We start from the raw sequence: 13,162 nt of genomic DNA, 5'->3' as shown, positions 1-13,162 counted from the left end.
CCTTGAACCTTCAGGTTGTCAAATTGGATAGCCACAACGTCCTTGAAAATGTTGACCTCCCAATAGCAGTAATGACATTCAAGGACGTTGTGGTGGTCTTATGAACTGCCTTCTTCTTTCTTCTCATGTTACCCTTTCCACCGGGCCGAACGGCACTGGCAATCTTTCTAAGCCTCTAATGATCCATCTTTGGGCTAGGGTTTTGGAGTTGGGGGATAATACTGAGGCTTGAAGAAAGTTAGACTCCTGGATGGCGCTAAAATGATGACCAACGATTGAGTTGATATATCTAAAATTATTATAATGTAATTCATTGAAATAAACAAGGGTAAACATATAAAGCATAAGAAAAAAATTTCTACCCAATAGTGTGATCTTTCCGACAAAGCCTTCTTACCAACTCTAGCTGCCACTGTCGCTAGACATAGTCACATTGTTATCGGTCTATTCGTTGTCATCCTGCCATTGTCGCTAAACATAGCTGCATCACCACACTCCTGTCTGCGATCTTAGCTTCACCATTCATGCCCACAAAGGTTTTCTCACTACTCGATGAGCTAGTTTCAGGAGTCGTGTCTCACTGTTGATTATACCGTAAGTACCATTATCTTCCTCTGCCATTTATTCTAACTGTCCACCTACTTTTTCATCATCCGTACAGTTGTCTCGCCGGCCAGAGATTTCTCAAGTTTGTTTCCCCTACCTTTTCTTTTTTGGGTGAGGGAGGAAAAGGTAGCAGTAGAAATGACATTCAATTCTATGATGGTGATTCATGGACTGCTGGCTCATAACTCTTATCAGACGTTCATAATATTTTAGAGGTTTCTTTTCAATCCAAGATTCTATAAACCCCGGTGACAACCAATTCTGGGAGAAAATCTTGAAATTGAAATCTTATTATTCTAATTGTCCAAGGAATAAGCTAAAAAGCATCATTGAAATTGGGTGAGTATAGTTTTAGTTGGAATTTGATGGAAAGTGGCGGAAACTTGGAAACTTTCACCTAAGAATTGAGATATGGTCTCAACTATCAAGATGAACACTCATCCAAAATTAAAAGGCATATGACGGCTGAAAATAAAGGTTGTTTAAAAAAAATTGAATTAACTTGTACATATTTTAATAAAGGTTCCTGCCAAAAAATTGAATTAAAAGCCGAATAAAAGTGTTAAAATGTTCATAAATCTTCCCACAAACTAGTTGAACGCAAACAATTTACCACCAATCTTTTTCATTTGAAACCAAAACCTTTTTTAATGATATCTTGTCAAAAATCCCAACTAATCCAGTCACAAGCCTTTTCAACATCTTATCTTGAAAATGACGCATTCCTTCTTAATCAAGTAATCTTCTTCCTCTTGGGGGGATGAGTATAGAACCACTCCATTGGTGTAACTATATTTACAAAAAGGTAAGAGTGGTTAAGAAAATCCTCTCCAATTAGCACAAACTGAAGGTGCCACAAATGAACTCCATCAGCTCCCACAATAAAAACCCTCCACCACTTTCTCCATTCCCGCGTACATGAACAGACAAAGAATGTCCACCACGAATTTAAACAGAAAGGGATAAATAAGGATACCTAGCCTAAAACCTCTCAACACAAAAATCTTCCCCCAAGCCTTCCATTGACAAAGATGGAAAAGTTCGCCAACCAAACGCTATTCCAAATGAAAACTCTCCACTTGAACCCAAAACCTTTATTGCACAAGAGTCAACACCTTATCCAAGAAACCCCCGTCCACATAGTCATAAGCTTTCTCAAAATCAACTTGAGAGTGACCCTTTCCTTCTTCCTCACCCTATAATTCTCAATGGCTACATTCGTAATCAACAATTGATCTAAATTAAGGATAGAGGAAATGTGCATCCTCGTTCAATCAATTACAACTGATCCCAACATTCTGCGCTCCCATTCCATAATTATCAAGGCAAGAGATAACGGCAGCAGTTGACTATTAATTTAGTAAATGGATCAGAATGCAACGACAATAGAACAATACACCTTTAAACAGGAGTACAACAACAAGAATATTCAAAAAACAAGAGTCATAAAACGCAATCACAAGTTCACTCCCTAAAAAGCATACTAAATCCTCCTAACAAAACAAAAAAGGAAGTACAAAACAGATCCATCTGCAGAGTCCTAGCAAGAAAACAAAATAGAAAAAATAAAACAAGCAAGCGAGAAGCAAAATCGTAAAAGCAACAACCTACAAACCTGGAGAGCAATCTCCACCATCTTCAATTCGAACTTCCTTGTTCGCCAATACATCGGCAGCAGTAGTAGCACCAGCACCAGCACCAGCACCAGCACTACCATTCTCTATCCTCGCATCAAGCTCGATGCTAACATCAACTTCGGAGGAGCTAAAAGCGGAGGTCGGATGCCTGTCAAGCGTTTCCCCCATCGGCGCCGGAAATTCAGATCCAAGGATTCAGAGGGGGAAAAGTTTGGATTGTGAGGAAAGAATTGAGTGAGAAGAAGAATCTTTCTTGACGAGTTGGATGGAAATGGAATGATGTTGTAAATCCGTAACGGCGGATTTGATACGTGGCAATTGATTTATTTTGCTTTTCTTTTCTTTTTCACTTTTTTTTTTTTTTCTTTTTCTTCTGTCGTCTTTCGCTGTCTTTGACGGTTGCGACTCGATGGGACCCGGCGGCGGTTCGGTTCCTTGTCTTTGCCTCTGCCTTTTCATTTTATAGAAAAATAGGTTATTACACCCTACATTTTGACATAAATATACGATTTACTCTCTCTCTCTCTCAACTTTTGTTTTGTTTGGTTGGTAAGAATTTAATCCACCTATTTTTTTATTTGTTTTTAAATGATTTTAGACCAAATGTATAGCCGACATAAATTATAAAGTAAAAGAGAAAAGCATGATTCAAACTAAAAGTGGTAATCTAGAACCGAAATGGGCATAGGAAACGAGACTGACCCAATAAAATACTTACTCCGCCCAAACATGAAACCAAACGAGCATCTCGACCAAGTTATCTTAGAATATCACAGGAACAATTTAAATACATTTTCATAGTTTCATGTGAGTCAACTGCTTCTTTTCTATTCTTCTTTTATCTATTTTTGAACTCTGCAACCAAACCATTGTTGTTTGTTTTGCATATCCTCTTTTCTCGATTACAAAATGTGAAAGTCAAATGTGCTTCTCCCAATGTTTTTGCTTCTTTAAAATTAAACGTCTTTTTGTCTATCGATCTATTGCAATTTTCACATCTTTCTTAAATAAAAGAATTTGAATTCTTAGTCAAATTTTAGAAACAAAAAAAATTTTAAAAACTTTAGTTTTAATCTTTTAAATTTGACTTGGTTTTTAAAATATTGATAAAAACTAAAGCGCTGTAAATCACCATCGTTCTATTTGATAATTATTTGACTTTTGTTTTTTAAAAGGTAAGTTTATAAACACAATATTTATTTACTAGTTTATTTATTTTGTTATCTACTTTTTATACGTGTTTTAAAAACAATAAAAAAAAAATCAAGACTTCATTTGGTAACTAATTTGTTTTTTATATTTAATTTTTGAAAATTAATCCTACAAACACCATTTTTTAACTCTAAATTTTTTACTTCCACGTCTATTTTTTGTCATGTTTCAAAAACCAAGTCAAATTTTGTAGGTTGAGAATCTATCTTACACAAAAAGGATAAAATTTATTGAAAGGAAATGTAAGAAATTAGATCTATCAAACGCAAAATTGAAGGTTTTAAGATTGTATTAAACACTCAAAATTTAAACTTTATAGATATTGTTTAGATATTTTTAAAAATATAATGAATAAATACAAATACAAACACTTAAAACTTAAGGGGCGTTTGGGGTTAGGGTTGGTACTGTGGGCTTAGGTTAGCCCAACCCTAACCCCTGTTTGGGCCCAGTATTAAGGAAACCGGGTTTCCATAACACGATTTCATTCTCCTCTCAAACGGCCGAAATCCTCCCCTGCCTTATCATCTTCGACCCATGTTCAAGCTTTCCCCTCAACCCGTGTTCGTGAAAAACCCTTCTCCCTTTCGTTCTGTGTTCTCCCTCATTAAATCCCCTCAAATCTTCCTCCTTGCCGCTCGAGGTTCCATTGTTGTGGCTGGGTGTTTCGCTTGCCATTTTGTCATTCCGGATCTGATAAAACAGAAACTCTCACCGTTGTCTGCCAATGGTTGCCGATGACAGGGAGGTATTGGACTCTTTTGAATCCAATTTTTTAGCCGATGATGAGTTTAACAATTTATACAAACTGATTTTGTTACACTTTTTGTTTTTCATATATGTATGTAGCCCAATTTGTCAATTATGTTCTGATTTAATTTGCCTATGATGTACTTTCTGCTGGGATTTAATTTGTCTATGTTGTACTTCCTATTTTTCGTTTCTGTTTCTAATTTTTTAAGAAACAGACGTGTTTTGTAACGTTCTTGTTTCTTGTTCCCAAAATAATTAGGAAACGTTTTTGGTTTAATAAGAAATTTTGTAGAAACAATAAAAAAGAGTTTCTCCTCGTTCCGTTCCTATTATCTTCTTCTGTTTCTCCTCTTCGTTCTCAAGCTTTTTTCTTCGACGATTCTTCTTCTCTCTTTATTCTCCAGCTCTTTTTCGTGCTCTGTTTCATCTTCGTTCTTGAAATAAAGGTATGGCTCTCAATCCCTCTTTCTATTGTCGATTTTATTGATGGATTTTTCTTTCAGATCTTTTTTTTTTTGGTGAGAATGACTAAAGGCGTTTGTTGTGTTTCTGTGTGTTTTTTTTATGGCTCTTAATCCCTCTTTCTCCTACAACGAGTTTGAAGAAATAGAGACGAATTTGACAATTTCTTCTCATCAGTCTTAGATGTATATGCGAAGAATGCAAAGAGAAAGAATGACATCCTTCATAAAAGATCTTTTGGTTGTACATTTAGTGAAGTTGATGAGAGCCAAACATCAAGCAAAAAAGATGATCTCCATGAAGAGTTGATGGAGAATGTTTAGACATTTTAAATACATTTTAAAGACATTATGTCATCTACTTTTTAATATTAGACTTGAACATGGATTTTGTATGTTTGTATTATGGTTTGGTAAAGTTACATAAATTTTCTTTTCTTCCATCTTTGTCAGTTTCTTTTCTTATTATTATTTGGTTCATCGTGTATTATTTAGATTGGAGTAGCCAAATGTAAACGATAGTGTAAAAAAAGTAAAGGATCGTGTAAAAAAATTATCATGTAGACAAATCTAAACGATCGTGTACCAAAAGAATTAAAAAAATAAATCTAAACGATCATGTACCAAATTTTGAAGAAAAAAATCGTTTAGCCAAATATAAACGATCGTGTACCAAATTTTGAGTCAAATCTAAACGATCGTGTACCATATTTTGAGCTTCTAAACGATCGTGTACCATATTTTGAAAAAAAATCATTCAGTCAAATTTAAACGATCGTTTACCAAAATTTGAGCCAAATCTAAACAATCATGTACCAAATTTTGAGCCAAATCTAAATGATCATGTACCATATTTTCAGCCAAATCTAAACGATCGTGTACCATATTTTGAGCTAAATCTAAACGATCGTGTACCAAATTTTAAGCCAAATCTAAACGATCGTGTACCAAATTTTAAGCCAAATCTAAACGATCGTGTACCAAATTTTGAGCCAAATCTAAACAATCGTGTACCATATTTTCAGCCAAATCTAAACGGTCGTGTTTGGGCCAAATCTAAACAATCGTGTTTGGGCTAAATCTAAACGATCGTGTACCATATTTTAAGCCAAATCTAAACGATAGTGTACCATATTTTCAACCAAATCTAAACGATCGTGTACCAAATTTTGAGTCAAATCTAAACGACCATTTACCATATTTTGAGCAAAATCTAAACGATTGTGCACCATATTTTGAAAAAAAAATCGTTTTATAACATTTGAATGATAGATACAATTTTTTGTTTATGTTATTCTTTTTATTTATGCAAGACTTCTTTGTATTAAATGATATAAAGTATTCTTTTATAATTTTCATTTTTATGTTTGCAGGACATAAATTTTTATTAAATGTTTAATTGTACTATCTGTTCCATCTGTTCAGATTGTATGTTTTTTATATAGCTCCTAGTACATACTAGTAGTAGATTTTCTGTAGCTTCCAGTACCTTAAATCACAGAGTTTGACTGCTTGGACTTTTGCTATGCTTTTAGTCAATTGTACCAGAGATTCCCTGTCTTTTTGTCATTGATTTTATTGATGGATACCTGTTGTGTATTACTTCACATAATATTTTTTTGTTTCCCTTCATTAAAGGTCATCTAACTTTCCCCATCTTCCCCTATATATACACTACGTTTCCTGCTTTCATTTATCACTTTCACTTCTCTATCACTGCATTCTTCTCTCTGTTTATATCTTCTACTTAGTAAGTGCCTTTTTTGTTCTCATTCTCTTTTCAATCTGCCTTGTTTTTCCAAGTAATTCATTCCTATGATCTATTCATGTGCTTCTGCGATTAACTTCTGTCCTCCTTTCTCACTTACGAACTGTTTTGTATGTCTTTATATTCATCTATTGTATTACTGTTATGTCATGTATTGCATAGTAAATAGGGATATTTAACAAATTAGTAAGTATAGGGTTTTAGTAAGTTCATAATAAGTTTTAATTAGGGATTTCTAACAATGTATATGGATATTGTACTAATTCACTTAGTACATATTTTATAGGAAAGTTTACATACTTTGTAATGGATCAACAAACACTTCTTGTCGTCTTAACTGCGTTCACGCTGACCCAACGTCAGATGTTACTAACGTTGGAGCTATTAATGAACGATAGTAGGTGTATCACGCATACACCGTCCGATACACGCCATAGAATATGACAGCTTGTGTACTTTCGCATGATACACGAGTCAGATCTTGTGTGTCGCCAAAGCACGCACATAGACAGCGAACATTCGCAATTCTATGCCATTTACTTCGGACTGTTTCTCGTCTTTCGTCAATCGAGATTGTTGATATTGAGGAAATGGTAGCAATGTTCTTGCACGTCCTTGCCAATGATGTGAAAAATCGCGTCATTCAAAGGGAATTTGTACAGTGCGGTGAGACAGTATCTCAACATTTTAATCTCGTACTGTTGGCTTTCGTTCGACTATACGAGGAGTGTATAAAGAGACCTGTTCCGGTAACAAACAACTGCAATGATCAACGTTGGAAGTGTTTCGAGGTGGGCATGGTACAAGTTTAATGTATTCGAGATTTAGGTACGTGGCACTTATTTCGGCATGTTTATTTCAACCTGTAGAATTGTCTTGGCGCATTAGACGGGACGTACATAAAGGTGAACGTTCCTGCAGCAGATCGGCCTACATTTAAAACCCGTAAGGGAGAAATTGCCACAAATGTACTAGGCGTCTATGACACGAAAGAGGATTTCATTTATGTCCTCGCCGGTTGGGAAGGATCTGCAGCATACTCGCGAATTCTACGTGATGCCCTTGCACGAGGAAATGGACTACAAGTGCCAAAGGGTATTGTTTATGAATGGATGAAAACCCTTTACAGCAGAAAAATTACAGAAACTCAATTTTAATTGGAACCTTAAAAATACCAATACATTGGCAAAAAATATAAAAACAATTTTATGGTTAAACATGCTTTGAAAAAATACAGAGAAGAAAAAAATTTACGCTCGTTGACGACTCTGAATCTACCAATCACCAAATTTTGAGGCACTACCTTTTGGAAACCTTCCTATTCTCTGATTGAGATGGTTTGTGGGAACCAAAATTGGAATAAGGGAATGGATAGAATTTTTTCAGAGAGAATGGAGAGTCTTCTTCGCAGAACTCACGGTTACGATTGTTACGCAAAGAATTCCCACTTCTTCTTACGAAAGAAGTGGAAAGTTGGAGATAATAAATGGGAACGTGGGAAAACCACCCACGTTCCCTATTAACTTAATAATAATTATTAAATTAATATATATATATTAAATTAATTAATTAATTAAATTTAATAATTAATTAAATCATATTTAATTAATATTTTCATTTAAATCATATTTAAACGAATATCTCTAGCATAACCTATAGTTTTAATTTAATTAATTTAATTAAATCAAATTAAACTAAACTATTAATTAATTCTCCAATTAATTAATTTCTAAATTAAATATCTTATATTTAATTTAATCCATAATTTGAATCATATTCAAATATAAATTTCTCTTATAACCTATAGTTTTAATATGTATCATATACACATTAAATTTTAACTTATAGTTTTAATATGAATCTAATTCAAATTAAACTAATATTTGAACTTATTCAAATATTTTATACTCTCGTAATTTAATTTTGAATCATATCCAAAATTAAATTTATATAATAAAGTTTAATAAACTTTATCTTATAATGTATCAATATACATTATATTAATTCCCAAAATAAATTTGAACATTTCAAATTACAACCAATATAAATAAATCTCATTACTCTTTATGAGCTAGGAAGGGGATCTAATGGACTTTCAGATCAGAAGCTACAACGATATGAGATTAATTAGCTAAACTCATTAACTACATTAATCAATATTCGTTAACTGTGTGTACACTTCACTAAAGACTCACAGCTGAACTCTTCTCACTGTAGATATATTTTTGTGTTCACGGATATAGACCAATACCAGTAAGTTAGTCATTCACAAGTGTTCGTAACACCACTGGGTCAAATTACCGTTTTACCCCTAGGTTACCTCTAGTCCTTAAATACCAGTGCTCCTCTAATGAACAACCTGTTTATGGTCCAACCACTAAACAGAAAACCGTCTCGTGCCATAGAGAGGGTAGGGTCCTTTGTTCAAGTCTTGGAGACACCATTTAAGGGAACACTTATCTACTTACCCTAAAGGTGGGAAGGAGTGAATTTCATCTTGTGTGATTATGTTCCCAACTCCCCACTCGGTCTTGTCCCCAAAATGATAAGCATATTGAGTCGACAATTTGGTCACTCTCACCCGTACAAATCAAAGGACAATCCCTCGCAAACAGGAGTTCATAATACACTCAGGATTAATACTAAGTCACCTAGGTCATCCTAATGAAATAGAAATCCAACTAGTTAACGGAGTTACATCTAGTGATTACTATTTCGTGGTCCAGTCTTATGCAAACTCATTGCATAGGATACCCTAACTCGCATGTTGCATACATGAACACATTGGATCAATGTATTTTTATCAAATACAAAGTGAGCCGTATCCATAATATTAACAGGATAAGGTACCCAACCTTAACCCTATACTATAGACCCTTTAAGCTGATCTTGAACATTGATCCCCGTATGTCTCTACATACTGTTCAAGACTCATCAAACAGCTTAGGATGTTAGTTTATTGGATTTAGGTTATTAAGACAAAACTAATAATATAATCAATAATACTTATTGAAATTATAATAATAAAACACTTTATTAATGGCAGTCAATTGATTATATTTAAAATCTACGAGTTTTAGGACATAAAACCCAATAGTTTATTTATAATCAAACAACCCCATTTCTACTTAAATATTCAAAGCGCATAAACGAATGCTTTTTAATAACAGGATATTATTATTTGTACAAGACGGGTTATCCAAACGCGGAGGGATGTCTCGGTCCGTATAGAGGTCAGCGGTACCACTTGCAAGAGTGGCGTGATGCTGGAAATGCACCAACAAATGCCAAGGAGTACTTCAACATGAAGCACTATTCGGTAAGGAATGTCATTGAGTGCGCCTTCGGTGTTCTTAAGGGTCGTTGACCCATTCTTCGTGAAAAGTCGTACTATCCCCTGCAAGTCCAGTGTCGTACCATACTAGCATGTTGCTTGCTTCACAATTTGATAAACAGAGAAATGACATATTGCGATGACGTTGACGACGTGGATGAGGGGGACTCCGCGTAAGCGACGACTACTGCTACAGAAGACATTCACTACATTGAGATGACAAACGAGTGGTCTCAGTGGCGCGACGAACTAGCTGAATCGATGTTCACAGATTGGCAGTTGCATAACGCTTAGATAAGAAAATTTTACATTAGAAGTCATCGGTTGTATGCGCATTTTATTTACCTGTAAAATGTATTGTTGCATATGATATGTACGCGTGCCATTTATTTGTGACTGTTAAATGTGAAATTCTGATATTACTAATGTACTTCATATATTTTTTGTAATTTGTTATTCTGAGTATGTCAACCTCAACTCGTGCGCCGAGGCATGTCTGGACGAAGGAGGAGGAGGGCACTCTTATGGAGTGTTTAATGGAGTTGGTGTCAATGGAGGGATGAAAATCCGATAATGGTACATTCCGGCCAGGTTACCTAGTCCAGTTGGTACGTATGATGGCGGAGAAACTACTTGGATATCGTGTCCGCGCAACGACTGTAATTGACTGTAGAATAAAGACACTAAAGCGAACATTCCAGGCCATCGCCGAAATGCGGGGGCTAGCGTGCAGTGGCTTTAGGTGGAACGATGAAGAGAAATGCATAATTGCGAAGAAAGAATTATTTGATAATTGGGTTAGGGTAAGGAAAATAATATAAATGTCACACGATGTTCGCAATGTACATTTACTTCACAATTTTTCTATCAGTACTCATAAGTGATCCTTTTTTTCCCCGCAATCGCATCCTGCAGTGAAAGAACTCCTGAACAAACCATTCCCGTATTACGACGAACTTACATATGTGTTTGGTCGTGAAGGGTGACAGGTCGGTTCGTTGAGACATTCGCCGACATGGGGTCTAACGAGCCTGGCGGGTATGAGAGATTTGACATGACAGATGGAAACGAGGAGTTTCCGTCCGTGTATAGCCAGGGGATTGACATGTCACAAGACGATGTACGCGCATCATGACCTTCTTGCGCTTCAGAGGGTAGGACCAAATCGAGTGGATCCAAGAGGAAGAGGGGAAGTCAACGAGAGGTGGATGTTGAAGGCATACATTTGGCGCTCGACCAAACAAAAGAGCAACTCAGGATGATTGCAGAGTGGCCTGCACGCGCCCTTGCCAATGACAACCATGTGCACACGGAATTCTTCCGCATATTGTGTGAGATGTCGGAACTAACGAGTTTGGATAGAGCATTATTAAAAAGGCATCTTCTGTCTCGTATGGACGACCTTTGGGGTTTCGTACTCATGCCTGAGGATGAGAGAGAGGGATTTTGTAGAGTCCTCCTACGAGATAGTTTATGTTTGTACTGACCTGGGTTGCTTCTTATTTGCTTACTTTTTTTTCTGTATGATATTGACTATTTATGCTTTTGCTATTGTAGACAACTATTTTTTTCGTTAATATGTTTATTTAAAATTAAGAAAAATAGTAACAATTTCACCCAGCCGTTATACCAGGTAATTATATATGTTCCAAATAGGGGGCCAATTACAAATAGGAAATAATTAATTTGTCTTTCTAAAAATGAATTTTAATAAATTTTTCACAATATGTTCAAAAATTAATTTCAAATTGACAATTGTCTTTATTAATTTAATAACATTACACATACAATAAATTATTTGTAATAAGACGAGTTCGACGCTTTCGTAAAAAAGTATGCAATAAGAATTTTTTTTATTATATTTACACTCTCATTTAAAAAATATTATACTACATAAAAAAAAATTATTAACCCAAACCATATAACACTTACTCTCCACTTTTGTTGCTATAAGGAAGCAAGGGGTACCATATATTTATATTCAATAAATTGGAGAAACTGTTGGTTAGAGAATTCTAAAAGGTTTTTTTTGAGTTTATTATCATATCTATACAAATTCTTCCACTACATGAAGTTAATTGGGGTCATAAATATTTTTCAATTAAATATTGAAATGGTTAAAGAAATGGAGAGAAATGGTTAAAATTCACCCACTATCCATCCTTGAAGTTGAATGACAAAATTGTCATTAAATGAACATTAAAAATACTTATAATCAAAAAGGTAAAATGGACTAAAAAAATTTCTCCATATAGCTTTTATATATACTATAGATGATTTAAGTGTAAAGCAACAATTTGGTTTAAATCTTATTTAGGTCCATAAACTTATATATCTTGTTCTACTTCTATTCTTAAACTTTTAACAACATCTGTTTTAGCCTCTAAACTTTTAAAATTTGCATATTTTAGTCTGTCTTTAAGATTCTGTTAACTCTAACGGAATGATGAGGTAGTTTATTTATTTGGATAACTAAGCTGCCAAATATGATAAGCACTCTTAATAATTTAGGATTCTAATTTTTAATTAAAGGCTAGATATTAAATCAATGTTTTATTGGATAATGCTAAAAAAGTAAGTGCTTTCAAGATCTTGATCATCACCAATTTTGACGCATTATCATTCTACTTAGCTTTCTCAACTCATATGTTAGATGTAATTCATCCATATACAAAATTTATTGTGATTTTTTTCTCTCTTCTTCAAATTATTTTGCGGGAACGTTTAAACGATTTCATAGAGTTTATTTTTAACATGTGTTGTATTTATTTATTTTTCTAGTTTATTTTACCTTGACATATTGGATGTTAACAACAACATGTCAGTTCTATTTTTATTTTTTATTTTACTCAATATCATTTTTCTTATTTACTTCAATATTCCAATTTGAGAAAAAAAAAAGTAATGGGTGGTGAGCTTAGAGGCAATGCGAGAGATTTAAATTTTGAAGAAAAAAAGAACAAAGTTAGTTTAAAATTTGAGTTTATTTGATTTGAGTGTATTGGTTATGTTTCTCTCTTGTCATAAAAGATTTATATAATAAATTAGGAAGATTTCTTGGGTTATTTATCAATTTAATTACTATGATAAATAATTAGAGTCTAATCATCAAAATATTCAGTCACGTCATCATTTCATTAAAGAGTTAATAGAATATTCTAATGGTGAGGACCAAAGTAAGCTTTTTTTAAAAGTTCACGAACTAAAATAGTCATTAATTATTAAAAGTTTAGAGTCAAAGTAGAACAAGATACACATTTTAAGGACAAAGATAGGATCGTAACCCAATAGTTTTAAAGAATTAGAAATATAACAAATGTATTTGGGATAAACTTTAGAGAAAAAAATGAAAATCACAAAGTAAGTAAACCAACTAATATGTATAATATAA

At 34.0% G+C, this 13,162-nt stretch overlaps 1 protein-coding gene across 3 annotated transcripts in view; it reads right to left on the bottom strand.

Annotated features, from left to right (window-relative positions):
* LOC103489798 (sterol 3-beta-glucosyltransferase UGT80A2) overlaps positions 1-2,592 on the bottom strand; it is a 36,466-nt gene extending 33,874 nt beyond the window's left edge. Inside the window, exon 1 of one of the 3 annotated variants that reach the window (XM_008449104.3) lies at positions 2,222-2,592. In XM_008449104.3, coding sequence (XP_008447326.2) covers positions 2,222-2,411 — 190 coding nt within the window. In that variant the 5' untranslated portion in view covers positions 2,412-2,592. Of the gene's footprint in view, positions 1-2,213 lie in introns of all 3 variants that reach the window. The other 2 variants (XM_008449102.3, XM_008449103.3) reach the window with 2 other exon arrangements.
* Between the last annotated feature and the right edge of the window lie 10,570 nt (positions 2,593-13,162).

This window comes from Cucumis melo, chromosome 4 (assembly GCF_025177605.1).
Source record: "Cucumis melo cultivar AY chromosome 4, USDA_Cmelo_AY_1.0, whole genome shotgun sequence".
Taxonomy (NCBI): Eukaryota; Viridiplantae; Streptophyta; class Magnoliopsida; order Cucurbitales; family Cucurbitaceae; genus Cucumis; species Cucumis melo.
This window is presented reverse-complemented; position numbering and strand designations above follow the sequence as displayed.